The 22010-nt window shown below is 37.3% G+C and overlaps 1 protein-coding gene across 1 annotated transcript in view; it reads left to right on the top strand.

The window, feature by feature from the left end:
* The window catches only part of LOC121885546 (astrotactin-2-like), a 287798-nt gene that overhangs the window by 134611 nt on the left and 131177 nt on the right, over positions 1 to 22010 (top strand). Inside the window, exons 5-7 of the mRNA XM_042395105.1 lie at positions 5389 to 5496; positions 9049 to 9195; positions 12961 to 13128. Of these exons, the coding sequence (XP_042251039.1) occupies positions 5389 to 5496; positions 9049 to 9195; positions 12961 to 13128 (423 nt within the window). The remainder of the gene's footprint in view (positions 1 to 5388; positions 5497 to 9048; positions 9196 to 12960; positions 13129 to 22010) is intronic.

Below are 22010 nucleotides of genomic sequence, written 5' to 3'. Positions count from 1 at the left end.
ATTGATGCTCATATGGCACACTGCAGGCATCAGATTTGAAATGCCAACACCACAGAACCAACACAGATTTGTCCTGTTGTTCTTAGTATTAACTGCATTAGTTGGATGTAATGAATGAATAAAAAGGAGAAATGCAGAGGAGGAAAATGAAACAAAGAGCGTCTGTTTCAGGGACGTGCAGAGGATGTTAGAGAGGCAGGGGCGCAAATTCATAAAAGCTGATTTTTGCAAATAACAAAATAAATATATGCCTATGACTACTTTTGCAACACTGTTAAAGGGATATTAAAATGTGTTCAAAACAAACCCATGACTGAGGTTGGTTCAAACACTGCTACATGACAGTTAATTAATGATACATGCAAAGAAATGTAATTGGCATTGTGCTGCAGGCATGATTAAAATGAATCCTGTTTAATTACTTTATAATGTTTCACAACTCAGATAATCTTCAGTTTCTATCCCTATGCATCAGAATGCTGAATTGACTTGCTACATTATTAATTAATTGCATAATGTATAATTATCATTATTATTTATTGTTTTATTAGCCTACTGTTGTTGCTCATCATCTTATGCTACCTGCACGTAAGCATTTCATTGCTCTGTGTACCTGTATACAGTTCATATAACAAATAAAACTACTACTACTACTACTACTACTACTACTACTACTACTACCCCCTAAAGTAAGCCAGCATACACAATGGTGTCATCATTGCTTGGTTACACACATACTCACACACACACACACACAATAACTATAGAAAATGAGCTGATGGACTGTTGTGGAAGTACTGTTAAAGTGCACGAGAGAGACTGAGTTATTATTGTGAGTGAGAAAGGAGTTCCTTCACACGAGAGGGATCGAGTATGTTAATGTGTGCGAGAGGGAACAAGTTCCACGCGACAGAGGTTGAAGGACCGTTTAGTTCTTGTGAAGTGTGGAACAGGTGAACCTTAGCCACAGAGTGCCTCTGTTAACTCTTTCTCATTCATACAATGCAATAATCTGGTAGTAGTATTTCATCAAAATTAAAACCTGTGTGCTGTTTGCTAAGGAGAGTGTGCAAACAAAATTACACGCAATCATAATGATCTTGAGGACAGCCATCGTTTCTTGCAGCAACACACTGTAATGCTGTCAAAAATTCTTGACCACCTGCTGCAGAATCAGGTAAGGCAGTAAAGCTTTCTGATAACAGGCTCGTCATTTGAACCGGCTGTATTGGAGCAGGAAAAGATCCACTCCTCTGTTAACCTGTGTATTATTTGTTCTTTTCATATTCAGTTGGGAGTCCAAAATTGGAAAACGAAAAAACAATGTTATTTTGTCATTAATTTATGAATCCAACACAAAAAAAACTAATAACATCTTGTTTTTTGTATCTCAATTTTATGTTCAAGTCAAAAATATGAGAAAATGGGCCACGGACTGAATTTAATTTTGATATTTAATGTGTCCGACGTGCCTCATAACGCTTTTGGTACACATTTGGCCAATTAAAACAATAGGTGTACTTCAAAACGCACACGTCAGACACTTTCAGTGTGTTTGTGCCTTTAGTCTACTGCTATTTTGATGGCAACCTTTTTGTGCTTAAAACCTTCAGAGAGGAGGTCTTTTTGCAAGTTGAGGACATTTTGTCCAGTCCTTATTTCATCAAGGAGCTTTTTAGAGACAGGGTTGGGCAACATAACCAAAAGTAAGTCATTTGTGTTGCTTGCCAAACTTTAAAATGTAATTGACACAGAATTTAATCAAAGCCAGACTACTGAGATCATATCCTTGCCTCTTTTCACTGGCTACACTCTGAGAATTAGGATAGATTTTATTGATGTCTTTCACAGCCTTACATGCCCCTGGTTACATCTCAGATATGGTGATCTCTTATAAACTCAAGTACAGCCTCAAAGATCAAGTGGAGCCCTCCTGAATATTTGAAAAATATCTATGACTAAAGGTGACCAGGTCTTTGCCATTTTTGAACTCCTTGTCTTTGAATCCCAAGCATTCAAAAACAGCCTGCACTTTTATATCACCCTCTAAAGTAATTTTTAAAAATGTTTATATGTTTATATTTCCATCTCATTTATGAAGTCTTTTCACCCTGCTGTTTTTATTTTACATTTCAAAACCCTTTGTTATGAACCCTGAAAAGTGCTATTCAAAGGTTATTATTTTACAAGATTATTATGTCATCTTCTGTTCAACAGAATAAACACCTCAAATCACCTCAACTGTATTATGACTAAAACTTTTCTATATGTTAGTGATTATGTAAAAAGCTGCATTCAGATTTGAGATGTACACAGCTGGAGTTTTATGATCAAACCTGAAGCCCCTCTACACTTCCTAACTTAAAGGTTGCAAACAGTCACTGCTTACTGATTAGAGACCCTGAGGGTAAAAAAACCTCATAATTTCCATGAAATGTTTGGCTTTTTTGAATGATACATTTAATGGTGAGATAGTGACTGAACTACAGACAGAAAAATCATTGCAATAAAGCACAAATTAATTATCTTTAGAAAAAAAAAAAAATAAGCAAAAAGAAAATAGACTTACAATAGTGCACAGGTTAATGAATTCTATGAAATATAGAATTGGCAGAGAGTGTTTTATATTCAAGATTATAAGATTTGAATTGTTTTACCATGTTTCTGATTTGCAAGACTCACACTGGTTTTCAAAAACAGCACCTCTGCGGGATCATCATAGAGAAATTAATGTGCTGTGCTTCAATAAATGAAGCTTGTTCTTTGTGAGATTTAAAAAGTGACATTTATTTTCAAAGATGTGAGCAATTTTCAGGCCAATCTGTTAAGATGTCGATGGTGCTCATTTTTTTTCTTGATGTAGTGGTGCGACTTCTTGTTTCTGTCTTTCAGTGTGTCTTTGTCTCCACCCGCCACCTCTCTGGGCATGTTCTAACACGATGCATAAATTCAGAACCAATTTTACACCACATTGCCTTGGCTTCACTCTCCAAATTGCGCCAGAGTCTGACACTCCAAACCCAACTAGACTCTCAAACTGTTTAAGTGCACCCGACCAGAAGAATGACTACAGCTTTCTGTACACACTTTTTACACAGACTTATTCGATTTTCTAATCCTAGGATAGGATATTTCACCTGGCGTTGCTGTGCATTTGCCAAGGAATTATGACTGTGTCCAGTGAACAAGTGATAGTGAATGTTTCTCTATTGCAGCAAAAACTACTTTTAATAAGAAAGATAGGAGTTTTAGAAGAAAAGGGGGAATTTTAAGGTAAATAAAAACAAACTCAGAGTGTCTGACAATCTGTACACCTCCTTTTGTTTAAATAGTGTTGTATACCAGCTAAAACATTCTTTTACCTCTTTGTGAAAGCTATGTCTACCAGCTTAGAAACATTTATAAAAGTTTGTTTTTCATTTAATTTTGACCCTGAAAAACTCAGTGGCACATTCTTTTTCTTAAGAAGAAGTAATCTCTTTTTCTTCTGTCTTGCTTGTTAGCTTTTTGGACTTGTATTGTTTACTTTGCCATGGTCATCTTACAGTAGGTTCAGCACAAATTTCACTCAGAGGAAACATGGTCAAACATGAGATGACTGAGCTTAGCTCCAAGCTAGTTCACACATAATGCTAAATTCCTGAATTGATCAATTGCCTGAACCCATCCATCTATTTTCAGAAAGAAGGTAATATATCTTTATTCTATTTTTGTCTTCACACATCTTACGCACCAACCCTATTGCACATTCACTTTTCCATGCTCCCTTATTATAATTTGCTGTCAACAGGTGAAGCATTTCTTCAGAGATTGTGCTTTATAGCCAAAGTAAAAGCATTGATTTTCTTTCTGTCCTTTATCTCCTTTCCACTCTGGGAGATTAGGAAGCGTAATCACTGTGATCCCCGGGATTATACAAGCAAAACATATGTACAACAGTGAGGAAATTAGATGGATGTTATTAGCATAAAGTCATTTCTTCAGGGTGTGACTTGGGCTAAATCACTTTGTTATAACAGAGCTGAAAAATGTGTTATGTGATTTAAAGCAATAAAAGTATTTGACAGAAACTCTCTGGTGGACCTTTTATATCAGGTTTAGAATGCAGTTCTAAACTGTCCACACATATGTGAGGTTATTTTAGATTACTTATTTATCCCTTAGTGGCTTAACACATTGCTAATCCCCGACAATTATCACTTTGTGGCAGCCCCCGTGCATTTAGCAGGGATGTGTGTTTTGATGTTGCAGTGGCAAGGCAGGACAAACAAAGCCTCTTAACTCTCACATACTCGCTCCTGCTCCCACCCTGACTTGAACACAGACATACACACACTCTGGGGATGTGACCCAGTTTGATTAACAAATTGAGCTCCTAAGACCCTGTTTAACGATGGACAAATTATCACCACTGGCCAACAGATCAAACAAAGAGAGACATGAAAGGGTGTAGGGGAATGCAAAATCTTACCTCCTCAATATGAGTTGAATTTAACCACATTAGGAGATGTACAGCAACAACACTGAGAAGGATAAATATATCATGTTTTTCTGTTGTTGTTTTTGTTTTTGTTTGAGGGGGCTATATATGGACATTACAAATGAGTCAGTAAAGTGATGGTCACTACGTATTTCCCACTGCCTAACCTTATCATAATTCTAACCCAAAGGTCATAACCCTAATTCGTAGTTAGTCATCATGGATGTCTATAATATTATTACAGCCGCTGGTTGTGACCACCAACTGAGTTGGTGCACCCTTTGCTGTGGTTGCTCAGCTGCAAGTTGGTATCATAGTTGCTAAGGTTAAGATAACTAGTGGAGGCTAGCTAACGTAATTTCACTGCAGTGTGCTATGAACGGGTTGCTATGATTATGGCTGTAGCTATGCCTGTGTGTTGGTTGTTATGATTACAATGGTTGTGAGACATTAGTGTTTGGTGGGTGTAACACCAATTATATGCAGAGGATATGTATGTGTGTGTTTTGAATTGACATGGTTGTGCTGGCTGAGTGTTGTGGTGAAGCTGTTTCCTAACCCACTCTGGTGTAAATCCGTAAAATTATACTGACTTTGAACAGAATGTGAATTAAATGGAACTAAATCCCTTTTGTCCTTCTGCAGCACTATAATCACAATGGTCATGACTACCCTATGTTGAATAACTCCCATACAGTCTTGGGGGTTCTTAATCATAAGACATGTTTCTACCCCGTGTTTTGTCTTATGTGGGGTTTCTAAGTACTGATTATCTGGAAAAACCTACTAGTAAACACAGTTGCCATCTTTTTTTCACCATGATTGTATCCTAAAATACTATACCTATCGACTGATTGACTCTCCTTGGATTTCTCTCTACCTTCTTCCTCTTATCTTTTCACTGCCAGCAACTGGAGGTATGTTTGGTCCTCAAGGAGAATCAGGGTCAGAGCCTGAAGATGACAACCAAATGAAGTTTTACACAGAGCAGCATAGAGGACGAAAACGCAGCAAAGGTAAGACGGAATGCAAGTGCACCTTGTATATTATTATAAATGTGTTACATTTTAAACACATTATCCTGCTCAGGAGGGGACCCCCTTATCCACTGCATACTGCTGAGAAGGCAATAAAGAAAAAGGGGAGTAAAATGCAATGAAATATCCTGAAAAACAAATGAATTTCAGTCTCAACCTGGTTGAATAAGAGGAAATAATGGAGGGGCAGCCTATAGCTGAGTGAAATGAGGCTAGACATTTCTGGAATTGTCAGCATAGCTGGAAGTAGGAAGGAGTCGTGCACGTTCCCGGTGGGGTTTAAAGTGCTATTCCATAGCGCAGCTCAATGACAGTCAAAGCAGATATATGAGCTGATGTAAATGGAGGCTCGGTGATGAGCAAAGCTGAGTCAAATAACTTGGGATGGGAAGCATTAATTTACCCTCCGTCCCCACATACTGATATATGATAGTGAAGACTGTGAGTTGACTTTGCATTTGCGTGTATGTGACACACACAGAAAAAAACAGAATTACTCTTTGTGTGTCCACTTGGGTGTCCATGTAGACATTGAATAAATAATGTACTCCTATTATTTTCCACTCCTACATTTCACTATCACATAGTACTATGTCAGAAGAGAAGAAAGAGTTACGCCTTGCATAGTGATCTTATTAGGAATCACAATTGTCTAGTGCTTTTTGGCTACCAAGGACAGGAGTAAGAAAATGTGTTGCCCTAGATTACGCCTCTCAGACAGCACTTACGTCTAGGCGTGAGCTTGGTTGGGGGACTCATATTGAAAGTGCAGCCTGAGAGGCTGAATTTGAAAGCAAGAAAATCTCCTGGGCCACTGATTTTAGTAGTCCTTGCTCAGTTTAGAATTATGCTGGACCAAACAACAATATTTTCAATCAAACTTTGGCAAACTCAAAAATCGTACAAGATGTATTACACAGAAGTCCTTGTATTGAGTTTTGTTGTTGTGGTATGTAATGTGTAAATTGATGGAGATGTGGTGAGACAGACAAGGAACAACACTAATAGTAGTTAAATAGTAGTAATAGTGGTAGGAGAGTGTTTTTCTCTGGAATCTTTTCTACTCTAATATGTAACCGCTATGAATCAATTACATTGCTCTTTCTTTTAAACTACTAAATTGGATATCCATATCAATCTGTTAAATTTCAACAAGTTAAACCTGCATCCTTGGTCCTAATAATCATACTACAATCAGTGTTTGTTTTCTGTCTGAATGAGTGCTAAACACAAGTTGTAGCAGTCACAAGGCAGGTTTGTGTTTTACTAATCACCACTCAGCACTGCAAACTCCACTCCCTGATAGTACTTGGCTGGTAGAGGAAAAACCTCAGGGGTAGCAACATTTTTGGGAAGGAGTAGTTATGACCTGTGGACCAAAACTTAAGGTTTAAATGTTCCTGATTTCCTACACACGGTCTTGAAAAAGTTTCTTTTGTCAAAAAGAGTTATGTATGTAATAGTTAAAACTAATGACTAAAAACTAAAAAGCTAATTTTTAGTTAAGAAATCTATCTTCTATTTTTCATGAAAATTTCTCATCACCCAAGAGACCCTGAACAGAATGAGCAGTTTGGAAACTAAATAGATGGATGGGTTTTTGGACATGGATATTGTACCGCTGTATAATCTTGGTGAAGTTACACTTACAAAAGTGTATGTTTGTCAAGTTCATCTCATATTTTAAATTAAATACAACCTTTTGTGAACACAAGCAGGGCTCTCCAATTAGCTTCATAAGCTTCAATCAATTTGGTTATGAATTACATTCCCTGGGCTACAAACACAGTAACAGTGTATTTTGTTGTGTTTGTAGACTATTGATATATGAATACTGTATGTGATTAATCATAATTTATTACAGAAATTGATTTTTTTCATAAATCAGACAGATATTATTAGCAAAACATTGTTGACTCACATCTGGGAAAGACATTAAAATTCATGATCATGATCTGTGTTAAAGTTGCAGCGAGCGTGAAAAGGTTGTGTTTTCTCTAGAAGATGGACTGAGAAAAGTGATTGAAAGGAATTAGAAAAAGGAAGCAATTCTAAGTTAACATACATTAAGCTTTTTTTAGGGTTGACCTGTGTATTTGTGATTGCTTGTGCTTTACATGCACTTATGTCTACATGTCCGTTGTTATGTGTCTCTGTATGTGTATGAGCGCATAGACTAGGTGTTTGGTTTGTAGCCATAAGGTAAATGTTTGCCATCGTGAGTGTACATGCTTTTGTCTACTCAGTAGGCTTTTACAGTAATTGAGGGACCCCATCACAAGCGCAGTGGCACCATGCTCACCCCAGAGGGATTAGCTGCTCCGGCACTTTTGTCGCAGACAGCTGTTGTTTCTGTCCCTTCACAATATTGTGACTGTGGTATAGACATGTGATTCAGTGAGGGTGGATTCATTATCCTGACTCTGCTTCGCTGATTTTGACCTTGAGTTGTATCTCACTACTTTCAAACTCCTGTCAGAACTTCACTGGGCTCTCCTGTCACTGGGGATATTAACAGTTCTGTGATGGTGCCTTGTTTCATTTCAATCTATTTGATCATTTGCCTGTTTCTTAGGTGATAAATATTACTCTGTAGTTGGAAAAGGTGTCTGAAATTAAGATTGTGTAGCTGTGCTTTTTAAGTCACCCACTGATCTAGTAACTTTACTCAGCAAGTTGTTTTTAATTTATCACTTAACCAGCACAAAAATTTGGACTGACTTACATGTTCCACTTTCGAAACAAACCCCCATAATGCCGAGTGCACACTGAGCAGCTCTCATATGCCCCCACAGTGCTATATGTTCATCTTCATGTTCAACTTGTAACATTGTGCTTAGAAATGATTCACACATTTTTTGACATTGTGTGATATTTTCTATGCTCGGATGAAAAAAAGTACAAGAGCACATTTTCAAGAGGTTCAACAGTAGAGCCAATAAATTTTTAACAGTTCAAACCAGCACTATCGCCATGTTATCCCTCTCACATCCCAGTAAGCCTCCTTTCAACATGTCAAGTTCTATTTCGTGATAAATATCAGTAGACGGAGGTTAAGTGGCTAATTTCATTCCCTATATCCTGGCTTGGAAATGGGAGCCCTGACACAGCCAAAGGGCAACCAAAACAACCAATCTATAACCCTGTCAGTGGCAATAAGATCATATATCACACCAGCAAATGAATCTGGGCTGTTCTGCAGCAGCTCGAATATTCTAAGTCATCTTTTACTCAGGACAAACTTGAACCTGGTATTAGTCATAAATCAGGAGGACAGTACTGCATTTTCAAGGATTAAGGGACAGTTAGAGGCTTACTTACAGTAAAGCATAGTGCTAAAGTGGATGATTTAGATGTAGGTTTGTGTGTACGTGTCTGTGCATATTATATTCCTGTGTGCAAAAGTAGAAAGCCGTTGCTTCCTATCAAGAATATTCAAATATAGTCGTCTATTTAAGACCTCAATCAAAACAAAAGGGCGTATGTCAAACTATTCACCTTTCCCTTTTTTTTCTCTTTCTCTACCTCTAGGCCACTTACACAGTCCTCTAAATAAGGTCACCCTGACGTTGATCACCATCAGCACATGTGTCATTGCCATTGTCTATGCTACGCAGGATTCCTGCCCCCTCACTGTCAAGGTTACCCTCCATGTGCCAGAGCATTTTGTTGCGGATGGTAAGTGCAACACATTCATTAGACCTTGGCAGAATATCCAACCAAAAGAATATTCCAAAATACTTAGTTTTACTTGTCTAGCCCTATATCTATTTTCTGAATTGTTTTTTGAACTCTCATTAATTCACTTAAAACTATATGATGTGAGAAACCTAGTTGCTCTCACATATCACAAGCTTATGTGTCCAGTTGACAGAGATCATGTACAGTACATGGAAAAAGGCGTGTCACTGAGAAGAAACCCACTAAACTCATTTTTTGCGATACACCCATAGGAAATGATGGATAAACTCTACCTACTGTACATACTTCTTTTTAGCTAACAAGTTCAGCGTATAGCCCAAAACAAAGCACATAGATTTGTGGAGCATGTTATCATGATGACCATTAACTGTCTGCTATCCACCTTGGAACAACTTTATTTTGTGTTTCCAGCCGTAATTGGATATAGTCGTCCTGTAAGCAACATATTGCAGAGATGACTGTGGAGTAGCTTCACGCTGTGTGGTGAAAAAATACAGTATTACGTAATTCGTATAGGTTTTGCTGTAAGAGGAACAGCTAATGGACCAGGGACAGCTCGACATGCTTCCTCTGTTTCTATTTAGAAATGGCTTACAGTAAAATCTCCACCCTCTCAACTGTTTTTTGTGGTTTTCAATTTCAATGCTTTCCAGTGTCAATGCCCCCTCTGCTCGACTGATGCACATTCATCCAACAAAAAAGTAAATCATGTGCTGGAACCAAAAATGAGCAGAAATCAGGACAACAAAGCCCACACACTGAAAGCTCCCAATGGAAAACATGATTTATAACACCACAAACAACTGAGTGACATTTTGAGCCATCAGACTGATGAAGAGCAGTGTGCTCAAAACGTGATTGTTTTTTCTTTTCTTTTGCACAGCACCGGGAGCTTTTAGTGTGCAGACTTTCCATGAGACTAGACACTGCATGCTGTTTATTGGAATATAAACCTCTTCTATGGTTTTCATATTCGATCAGTTGACTTGATAATAACATTCTTTTGAACTAATGTGACACAACTACTTGAATGTTAAGTTCTATTTTCTTTATGCCATAAAGCAAGCTCAGTCTGTGTAGCATACAAACAAGCCATATATAACATCAAAATGATATCAAGAAAGTAGATTAAATGGACCCTGGATATATCATTATAATCATCAACTTGATTAAAGCTCTTGAAAAAAAAGTTAGTTGATAATACTGTTTTGTAGCTATTTGCATGCTAACATGGAGACAGATACCACACTAAACACAAAATACAGTTAGATTCCAGATAATAAAGTATTTAGGAATGAATGTTCAGGCGTAGAGAATCAATAAACTCAGTCAGTTTTTAATTCATTGCTGGCTATGAGATAATTGTAAGTTGGGTATCATGTATGATGTTGGCAAGATACCAAGGTATAAACCTCACTGGGAGGGAAGACCAAAATAGAAAATGTGGAAGAAGTTAAGTGAAGTAAGAGAGAGTGAAGAGATGAGGCAATTTAACTAATGAAAGCTGTGCATTCACATATCAGTTGATCAGGTGCTCTTGCTACTGGGGCCTCATTTCTAGTCCGCCCACACGCCCACAATTTGTGTGTGCATGGACACACAATAGGAAAGGGAAAACTTCAACTTCTACAGAATATTGTGTAGCTAAATGTAAGATGGCCTCATGTAAAATATCATGTAAGCCAATACAAAAGACAGAAGCTTTCTATATTTATTAGTTTGACTTTATTCCTTTTTTAAATATTATTGCTTTTGTATTATTATTGTTGTTATTCCTCATACTAGTCAAACCAAACATATTAAATATTGCTATGCACCCATTATATATATATATATATATATATATATATATATATATATATATATAAATTAATATGATGTTTGGTCCTCCTAATGATTTTGGCAACCTCCTGACCCTTCTGCTCCCGTCAGCTCTCAACCTTTATCGCAATATATCAAAACATAATGGTTAGATTTCAGTTAAAATTTGCTATGGATATTCATAATCACCAAATAATTAATTCAATAGAAGAAACGACTGCTAGATGTGCACAACTTTTTTAATTATCACCGGAGCAACTACACAGATGTGTGATGCTTTTGATTCCTGACACGTACCCCACCTTTGTTCCCAAAACAGTTGAAAGGGGATTAATCTAACAAAATAACTTTTCCCCAGCCTCCTGCACTCAATTCACGATATGCACAACAAAATTGCCAGTGATCAGCAATGTTCTTACTGCTCAGGAGGGGTTTCTTTACAGGTCTCACAGAAACCATCCCATAATCTAGTAATTGCATCCTCACTGTGAGCTTTTCAACAGCAACTAAATAGAAACAAAAACCCTTGTTTCTAAGGAAGTGTGGGTCTATGATTGTTCAATATTTATATTGTGTAAATTATAAATTAATACATTTTTTAAAAATAATTACTCATAAATGCAGTTACAAGAAAAATACAGTTCTTTAAGGCATCTTGAATAACCTCAACCAGGAGGTAGTGAAATGTTTTATAATATGTTTCATTTCAGGCACTATGAAACAAGAGCTATACACTGAATATTAACCTATACAGACCATTCATATATGACTTCACCAGCTTAAGTTGAAACACTTTTGTCCATAGTGTAGGTGTAGCTGAATAATGGCTACAGTAAATGTTGAAGGGGACACAGCATGCCTGCTTTTGGTCTGTACTATGGTCTAAACATGTCGCTTCAGTCAAGTTTGCGAGTCAGTCAGAAGATAAAACCTTCAACATATGATTGTATTTTTGTAAGGCTCTGTGGAGGTCAGACTGTCCTGGTGAGACACTTTCCTGACAAGTGAAAAGAAGCAGCTGGTGACTTCATGTATGTAGGAGGCACATGGTAGCTATTAGGAATTTGCCAGAACTAAAACGATAAGACAGAATAACAAACAAACAAAAAAAAGAATCAGTGAGGCTTGGGATTTTAGTGCTTTATTTTTTGCAAAGTGTGAGTGCAAATCACTCATTTTACTCCAGGGCATTTGTCCTGCAACGTTTCTTGTGACTCAGACTTGATTGCTGGCTACTGCAGTTTAGCTTTTTCCATCTACATTTATCTTCTCTTTAGAAAACTAGCCTGTAGACCGTCATCACAAGGTTTCGCATCACAAAACAGAGTAGAAATCCTTTTTAATTTCACAATTTTTATCTTTGTGTCCTCGCCCGGCTTTTGAAATACATTTTAAATTCACTTTGACACACAAATGTAGACTTACCTTCCACAACCCAGCAGTACACACAATATAGCTGTAAAAGAATCTTTGTGTTCACCAGAGAGCTGAAACACAATCTCCTCACAGTTCCCTTTGGAACTAAAAGTCATTGGCATCAATTAGGGATAATCTTGTTCAGTGATCAGAGTTTAACGATTGGTCTGGGAGCAGTAAGAAAGAAAGGTAAGTCAGCGTCAATGAGCATAGCATTTACTGATTGACTCGTGAAAGCCTTTTAGCCCCTCTATTGCAATTACCAAGGAAATCCCATCAATACACACACATTATAGGTCTTAATTTTCTCATTTAAATTCAGCCTAGTCAGGAAGGGAATTAAAATTACAGTGAAAACAAAAGAATTAGCTTCTTTCCAATTGATTTTGCAACTGAACCAGGAAAACCGCTCTTATATATAATACCCAAACAATCAAGCTGTTTTCTACCTTTTTATTGTGTCTTCTACAACCAAAATTATTGTCTTGTGTTTTACTTTTTCAGGAAGTAGTTTTGTGGTGAGCATGGGCAGCTTCCTGGATGTTTCTAATTGGTTGAACCCAGCCAAGCTTACCCTGTACTATCAGACCAATTCGTCCACACAGTGGGTGCGAGACTACTGTGGCCAGAGGACCACGGAGCCCTGTGAGCAGATTTGTGACCAGGACACAGGTTAGTGCACACAAACATGCAGACACACGTACACACTGGGGTCTATTTGCTGAGCAAATAATATAATTTCACTAATTATTTGTTTTTATTGCAAAGTAGGGAAAACTGTTATTACCAGATTTATAGTAAGGTCACAATGTCATAATTGCCATGCTGTTTGACTGATTAACACAACACCTGGTACATCTATTTAGGTATAATAAAACATATATCATTAAAGGGCTGGAACTGTGGAAAACAAGAAAAAATGAGCTTTGGGATGGATTAGGGTGATAGTGGGGGCCCTCCTGTGATATAAAATTGCTAAATTCTATCTCCTCAGTCTTTTTAAGTCATTTGAAATTTTGAAATTCATGCCCCAAGTGCAAGCAGTGTTGAGGCGCTACCCGTTGCTACATCACACCAGAAAGTCAAATCAAATATGCTAGGAAGCTTTAGCATAAGCCCAGCACTACACTGAGTGTGTACATAACTTCTGCAGTCGGAGCTTGCATTGCAGCCACATGACAAGCAAAGCAGGACATTGGAAGTGTGCTATTGCTGGTTGCTCAGCAGCTAAAAAGGATGGGAATTTACATCAGACATGGCTGAAATTCATTTTTGGAGACAATCTTCCTTCCATTATTGGCAAGTCATTTTACAACTGACTTGCTGCTATATAAGACTCAGTATGCTGCAGGATTTTCAACTTTTTGACCTACAATCTTTTGATGAAGTTTTAAAACAAGCGCAACTGTAAACATTGTTTCTTCCTGTTACTCGGGTAAAGGAATATAATATATGTGCTAAACCCAAGCTAGCGACCTTCAGCTACATTTGAAAAAAATTACTTTTACTTTGTTATGAATCTTAGACACGATCTTACCATTCTGAAACAACCTTTTAGTCTCAAGTCTCAATTGTGCAACAGCAGGTTCTTCCCACTCCCATTCAGGATCAGACTCCACTTTATAGACCGTTACGAAAAGAATGCTTGCAGTTAAAACAAGCACATTTGGCTGCCAGTGTAGAAAGTGAATTTTACTTGATAAGATGTCTTAAAATAAGTAAGGCTGTCTGACTGTCATTATAGCACATAAAATCTTGAAATAAGATCAAAAAGACTAATTTCAAACAATCTAGGTAAGCCTAGTTAATGCAAAAGAAGCCTATTATCACTCAAAGCTAGGGTACTTTTTTAACATCAAATTACTTAAAATGAGATTTATGAAATTCTCTACCCGACCTAAATTAGACCACATGCTCATAAAATAAGGAAGCATGACAATTTTCTAAGAGAAAAACATTTTTATTATCAAGGACCATGGGAAAGATGCAGCAATTCACATGGTCTTGTCTTGATAACTGGCTTTTAACACCCACCTTAAAATGTTCTTCTTTTGTGGCTAACAAAGTTGTCAACATTCATAAACCAAAGAACTGATAATAATTTGCTGTGTAAAGCAAACTTTTCCCCAGGGACTATTTTCCAGTGGAGAAACAGTTTCACTCTTTCAAGTCATCAAACAGTCCTGAACAAATAGAATTATTTTCGAAAAACAAACAAACGAAAAAAAAATATAAAGCAGTTCAATATGCATGGATCCTCACAGAACTAACAAATATTGAACACAGAATTCAAGTTCACACATGTATCAGTTTTGTCAACAAACCGGAAAAATAAATACAAATGAAAATAAAATTAGCAATGGACAAACCTGTGCATTTCTGGCATTACTCTACTTTATTAGTGAATTTTCCCCATTCAGCTATTACTTTCTTGCAAGAATGAGTAAGGTCACACTCATGACTACTGTCTTTCAGTACCTCAGTCTGGATGACAGATAATAAAGTAGCAACACATTTGGGGTAGGTGAGGTGGAAGGTGTAATAACACCCCATCAGGATGAGAGGAGCCTCGTGGATCATTTCCTTAAGTAAGGACATCAGCGGCAATGTGCCAACAGCCAGAAGGAGGTTAGTGGATTCTGCCAGGAGGACCGCATTGGTGATGGGCCATCTCTGGAGAAACATATTGGGGTCCTCAAATGGCTGAGAGCAACAAAGTAGAGACAAAAAGTAGAACAAGAATAAACCGCGGGCATATCAAGTTTAATTTCAGTTCAACCGTTAAATCTGCATACAGATTTTCTAATATAATGTGTGTCTGATTCTTAGTGTCAAATTCATGCAAAAATGGATTTCTTAGATTTTTCCACATTGAATTACACATTTAAGATGTGGCTTCCCCTTCTTACTGATGTGTAATTATAAAATAGACAAAATTCCAATTAAATTATTAGAATATCACAATCAAGCTTTATTGTCATGAAAAATGTTATGATCTACAAGAACAATTTCTCCCCTCAGTGTTATTATATTGGGTGAGAATTTATACAAAAACAGGACATTGTTTTGGTGGGTCAGCTGCTTAACCCACAGGGTCATCACATGACTTACAGTGAATTCATCTCCCATTTTAATTTTCCAATATCGACTAATATATAACCTTGCAATGAGATTAGTCCCTAAAGGTTCTGTGGCTCTATATAAAGGTGTTCATTATCCTACTGAAATCTCATTACATCACCCTATTGACACTCCCTGTGCTAGGCTCTGTTTTGTACCATCTAACAATGATAACAGAGCTGGGAAAATAACTCATGATAACCACAGAGCTGATGCTTGAAATTAGATAGTTTTGTCTTGTCATACCAGTGCTTAAAATAAGCCTTCTATCCTTGAAAGGGGTGTTTTACAGACATGTCCCTTGTATCTAATTAAAAGTAACTAAAAGTAAGACAAAGTTGCTTATCAAGACAAGGCAAGTGACATTTAATCGAATTGAGTAAGGAGTAAGGATCTTCCTTAAAAAGCACTAGATAACATTTATACAGCATTTCATAGCATGTACTAAAAACAAGACAAACTAGATTTTGAATCTAAATACAGGATTATTACACTTTGTTAGATGTGCAGTTTTTGCAGTGATACTGTACTTACGTCTCCAGCTGCAGCCATTACTCGCAGTAAAGATCTGGCGTAAGAGAATTTGCATTATTCATTAAGTAGTATTCCAATTGGCTGGGGGTGAAGGTGGGATTAGAAGGAAGTACATTGAGATTAGAAGGAAAATGCTGGCATTTGAACTTCTTTTATGTTTTGATAAGTGCAAGGACAGCAATACCCAGAATGAGAAGGAAGGAAGGACAGTCCTTTATGCTACAGGGTTACCTTAATAAATTTATTTCAGTGTTTCTGATCTAAAGAAATTCCTCAGAGGAGTCAGATGGAACTGCTCCATACACATCTAACATACTTTATGATCAAGTAAAATGGCAGAGATTCAATAGTGATAGTGTTATAGTGTTGGGGCAGTTATTACTTACAGTACAGTATGTACACAATCAGCTCATACTATTTTGGACCTATCTGTGCTGACATTAAAACGATACCAACAAGCTGTGAGTGCAGCATGGCACATTAATCTTCTCTTGAGTGGTATAACTCCCTTGTGTATTTCGTGCCCAACTAGATAAAGTCTAAGCTCATTAGAATGGATTACATCTGTAATGTATGTGAAATTTATGTCACCCTGGTCAAGGGCATGTTGAGGGCTAATGCATAATGTATTAGAACTCCAGATACTAAACTCGGTCAGTACACATGAAGATGCCAAAGATGGAGTTGGCACATACTTTATGTGTTTGTGGATTCCGAATGTGTGTTTACCGGTGTGTATATGCCGGTGTGTTTTTTATATTTTGAGATCAGTAATGGTCGTAATTCAATTTCGGACTCATTTACTCTCTCAGACCCTAGTACATTCAGCATTCTCACTTCATTAATGCATCTGTCTCGCCCCGTCTCCTTGTCTCTCTCCATTTATTTCTCTTTTCATCTGTCCTTTTCAGCAGCAAGATTATTTGATCAGTAATTGCCCTCAAGTATGTTGTATCTCCTAAGGGCAACCTCATCCATCCGGCAGCAAAATTAAAGGTGTTCTTCAAAAGAGCTTTCTATTTCCATCACTGTCCTCTAGTGCAAATTGCAACACACACACACACACACACACACACACAGAGTTGTTTCTGAAGACAGAACACCTGAAATGAACTCTTTCATCCAGGCACATTTATTGCCGTTTCAACAGTAGGGTGAACCACTGGTTGTGAAATGTTAAAGGGCAAATCACACAGGGGAGAAAAGTGCAGCTACACTGCTCTTTGCACTTTAAAACTTTCAAACACGCTGCAATTCTGGCCACAACAAATAAGCAATGTTAAAGTGGGTCTTTTACCTTTTGCCAAACAATGAGAAAACACCTGCTCGGGTAACTCTAAAGGTTTAAAGTATACTTTTCTTGTTGAAACATGGAAAACACAAAAATGCTGCCAAAGCCATACATACATGTGGACTGATGGTGTTTAAATGTAAATGGCTGTTGGAAGACCTGATTACTGGTCAACTAGGAATGCTGTCCAGTTTACCTATTGTAAAATAGTCAAAGCACAACTGTGCTTGAGAAAGCTTGTAGGTAATCATCATCCTGTATCCTGTGAGTTTATACTGTACATCTGCTCTGTTGATTGTCATTTCTGAACCTGAGAGGGACTTTTTAAGGAGGTTGGAGGTTTTAAGAAAAATCAGGGCTGCATAATCAATTTTATTTATTTATTTTTTTTTTTTTTTACAAAACCAAAGCTCTTATCAGTTGTAACTTGTTGGAAATTGATATTTAAGGACTTTTTTTTTGCATCATTCTCATAAAAACTGGTTGAGGACATCGGGCATGTCCTAGTGTTGGCTGTAGGTTTTTGGACAGAGAACTACAGAATTACCTAAATGAAAGTTCTGCTATTATATACAGGAAAAATGCACATCAGGAAGCACAGAAGGCTGCTTAGTGTTAAGACAGTCAAACAGATAAATAACATCTACTTGTGTAGGTGGTGTGCACTGCTGTCTATGATAGTGTCTTCTTCATCTACCACTGGGGCTGCCAAGTCAGAAATTTTCAAATTTTACACATGGTGGCATTAACACATCGTTTCTATTGCCAATTCAATCATCCAAACATGCCCACGTTTCATGAGGACACATTGTGTTTACACATGTACTTAAAATCAACACATTTACTGTGAACATCTCATCAATTCACAGTCATCAGTTTGCCCCCTAACAAGTACACTCATACACAAGCAGGAAAAATCTCTTTGTCAAGTTTCTCTATGCTCTATGATCACAAGTTTATGTTGTATATACCACATTTTCTCACACCATTTCTATCACATGCCTCCATCCTGCTTCAATGTCATGGTTGACTGTCACCGTTGACTACCAGTCACTGTATCACTGTGCCTGGATAATCAATCCACTCTGCCTTCACCTTCACTCCCTGACTCAACTGTTCCCCTCATCTGATAAAAGGAACATTGAGGTTAGTGGATGAATGGCATGATGCAACTGTCCCTCCTGCCTGATATCTGACTATAATTGCACTTGGAACATGGGCCATCTTTGTCATAAGTAATGTAATAACAGCATGATATTGTAGTAATTTGTCAGAATGTGATAAAAATGTCCCTATAAATGGGTTGAAAATACAATACAGCCATAAATGTAATAAATTCCTGTTATGTGTAATAACATCATCAGTATATAAAAGGTGATTATAATTAAATTAGAAATATGAAATACTTCTAATTGATGATGTAGCCATTACAATATGATGACTCAAGTTAACACTTTATTACCATGAGTTATTGCATTATTAGTCAATCTGTCCTATCTCACATAGTTATATACCCTAATAAGGAAGAATAGATTGCAGCCAGTACCTTTCCATCTATCATCATAACTAACCTCATAAAGACCTGTGAACCTCCTTAGCTGCCTTTGTTTTCCTCATTTAAAATGATGTCTCCCAGGCTTTTCCAGCCACACCTAATTGGAACTGAAGCTGCCTAAGTGTTAACATATACCCCTGCTTTATCCTTCCACTCAACAAATACTGTCCACGCATATTCACAGACAGAAGTACACACAAACATACTCTTATGAGACACACTTAAGCTATGTTGAATCCGCCCAAGGTCATCAGAGTGCCTTCTCCCTGTGTAAATTGTATAACAAGTGTAAATATACATCAGGATAACAACTCTTTTCTGTACTCATACCATGAACCTTGAAATATGAAAATCACCCATGCAGCCACAGGGAGATACTAGAAATGATTATAATGACACACGTCATTTATAACATGAGATTGGTAATACAAGAGAGAGAGAGAAAAAAATAGATAATTTGTGGTCTGAAGTGATTGGCACTTAATTATGAACGGTGGGATGGTAAAAGAGAGTGCAAAGGAAAGAGGCGGAGAATGAGGGCACAATGGTGACAGTGACAAATTTTATTGGCGATCTAGTATTTATCAGGTTGTGTATCTGAGTAGAAACCGTGTTGGGATGTAACAGAAAAGGGACTGGGTGAGCACAGTTAAATAACTGTTGTCATCGAATGGCCATAACCACTCACAGGTGATTACTTCTAAATTAGGCCGACAACATGTTCAAATCAGGCAACCATAACTTTTGGCATCAGTGAATTAACCCATTGTTTACACAAACCCAGGGCCAGACATACATGAAAACATTCAATTTGCTCTTGCAATCTGCCCAAAACAAACATCTGATTTATTAAGGAAGCATAATGAGATAAGAATACCTCACAATGCACAGTTTGGTGGTGAGATCTGTCTCAGATTAACAATAGCAGAAAAGAAATCTGAATGAGATGATGCTGAAATACAAATTTTGGTTAATAAAGTAATGAAATACCTAAGATAATTTAGAAAATAGAATGATGTTGTAGCCCATATGCAAGAAAATATAGCTCATAAAAAAATAAATGAATCAATGAGCCGCCACATCAGCAACTGGTCCAAACTCATAACATAGCAGATGGAGAGCATCGATATGTCTGATGTCTCCCTGGAGTTTCAAGGTAACTGCAGCCACATGCACACTGTAAATGTAAAAGGAGTGCAGTTGCCATAGTGCATTTGCAGCTGAGTGAACATGAAGTTCAAGTTTAATGACAACACAACAACATCTCCCCATCCCCTCCTTCTGTGGTGTTTTTACCACTGGCTTTATCTTTTCAAGAAGCTGTTTTAATAACTAATTCAGCACAACTCCTCCTATTCATACTTTTTTTGTGGTGCAATCACCTTTTGTCTGCGGCAATTGAGCTTTCTAGGGAATGGCTACAGTCAATTTAAGTTTCTCTTCTCGACCACAATTTTCCCTTTAGTACGCCCGCGCTAGCTGAAACAGTTTTTCAGTGGCAGAGAAACTGCACCACAAAACTGATGCTTTCAAGTTGTGTAAAGGTTAGTTAATCCAGCGGAATGTGTAATCAACCAGACATATCTCTTCCTGTTAATTGCTTGATCCACCCTTGAACGCATTTGCATAAAGAAAAGAGCCGTACTTCACTGATTACTTGCAAGGTTTGTCTCAGATTAAAGGCAAACTGTGCTTCTGGGCTGGTTGCACCTCATCTGAAACAAGGTGTAAAAGACTTTGTGAATGTGTTCCTCTGCACCCTGCAGGCCTACACACATATGGCTGTATAATAACTGAACATCTCTCCTGACAGTGCAGTTAGACTGCTTTGTGTAATTATGTATAAGTTACATATCTAAATCAATTATACACACATAATTTGAGTGTGAGTAGTCCTTTCTGCCCATATTAATCTATGTATTTGCCAACCTTTGTATTATTATCTACATTTTATGTCTAAATTATGATTCTAAACTACATAAAGACCGACTTCTCTTACATCTAACCAGTTGTATTTTGCAAAGTTGTATTAAATTATTAATGTTGGGATATAGAATTGAGTCTAAAAGTGTCTAAATTTCTTGCTGTTATATTAGATCCAAACATCTGCCATTTAAAACCCATTAAATCTAACATACAAATCAAAGAGAAACATAGCCTTTTTAGTAAGATGCACCGATCACCTATGAGATCAACCACATTTCTGCTGAAATAGTGATGTAGAATCAGAATAGGACGGTAAAAAATACTCTTGAGTACAAGCTATTCCAACTTTGCTTTAGTATATAGAACATGGACTTGAAACAGTGCAATTGTATCCATGTAGTGTGTTTACAGGGAAGAACATTTGCATACATATGTCTCAGATTTGCTGATAAAACTGATAGGCTACTTTGACCTTTAAGCAACCTATAGGTTTAGTTTACTTTACATTTGTTGGAACACTTTTGTATGATGTTCACATCCAAAACACCCAGTATTTTGTCCAAATACAAATAGTTGCTGGGGACATCAAGGGAATGCATTACATGACAGAATGCAAGAGTAGCATTTGGCTCTGTTACTGCCTCTTGTTTCCAGAGATGCTTTGCTAGTGCTTTGCTTGCTTTACTAGCACCGCTAATGTAGATATTGATTGGCTTTTTGTTTGGAGTGTATTATCAGATCCAAAAAAAGAATGTTGGCCATGTCGTATCAGATGTTTCTTCTTAAGCGCAAGCTGAGTATAAAATTTGTCAGCAGCAGGCAGTCTTGTCATTGTCTTGTCCTCTGTTGTTCCCTTCCAATTTATCAGCGGAGCAGTCAGGCATTTTCACCAGGCAATTCCAGTTATTTATGTTAATCTTTCCCCCCAAAACAAAGCAGGGCACCATTTATACTATGTTAACCTAACCACTACTGCAGCTGATGAAAATGCCAGTTCCAGCCTCTGGCAAACTAAAAATTGAAAATTGGGAGAGAAAAGTGAGCATTTTCAACGTGAATCTTTTTAAAATTCCCTCTTTTTGTTATTATCCTATCCCTCCTCTGCAGCTCAGCAGGGAAAGACTGCCC

The sequence above is a fragment of the Thunnus maccoyii genome, chromosome 19, assembly GCF_910596095.1.
Source record: "Thunnus maccoyii chromosome 19, fThuMac1.1, whole genome shotgun sequence".
Taxonomy (NCBI): domain Eukaryota; kingdom Metazoa; phylum Chordata; class Actinopteri; order Scombriformes; family Scombridae; genus Thunnus; species Thunnus maccoyii.
The sequence above is the reverse complement of the archived record's forward strand: the minus strand, read 5'-3'. Positions and strand labels throughout refer to the sequence as shown.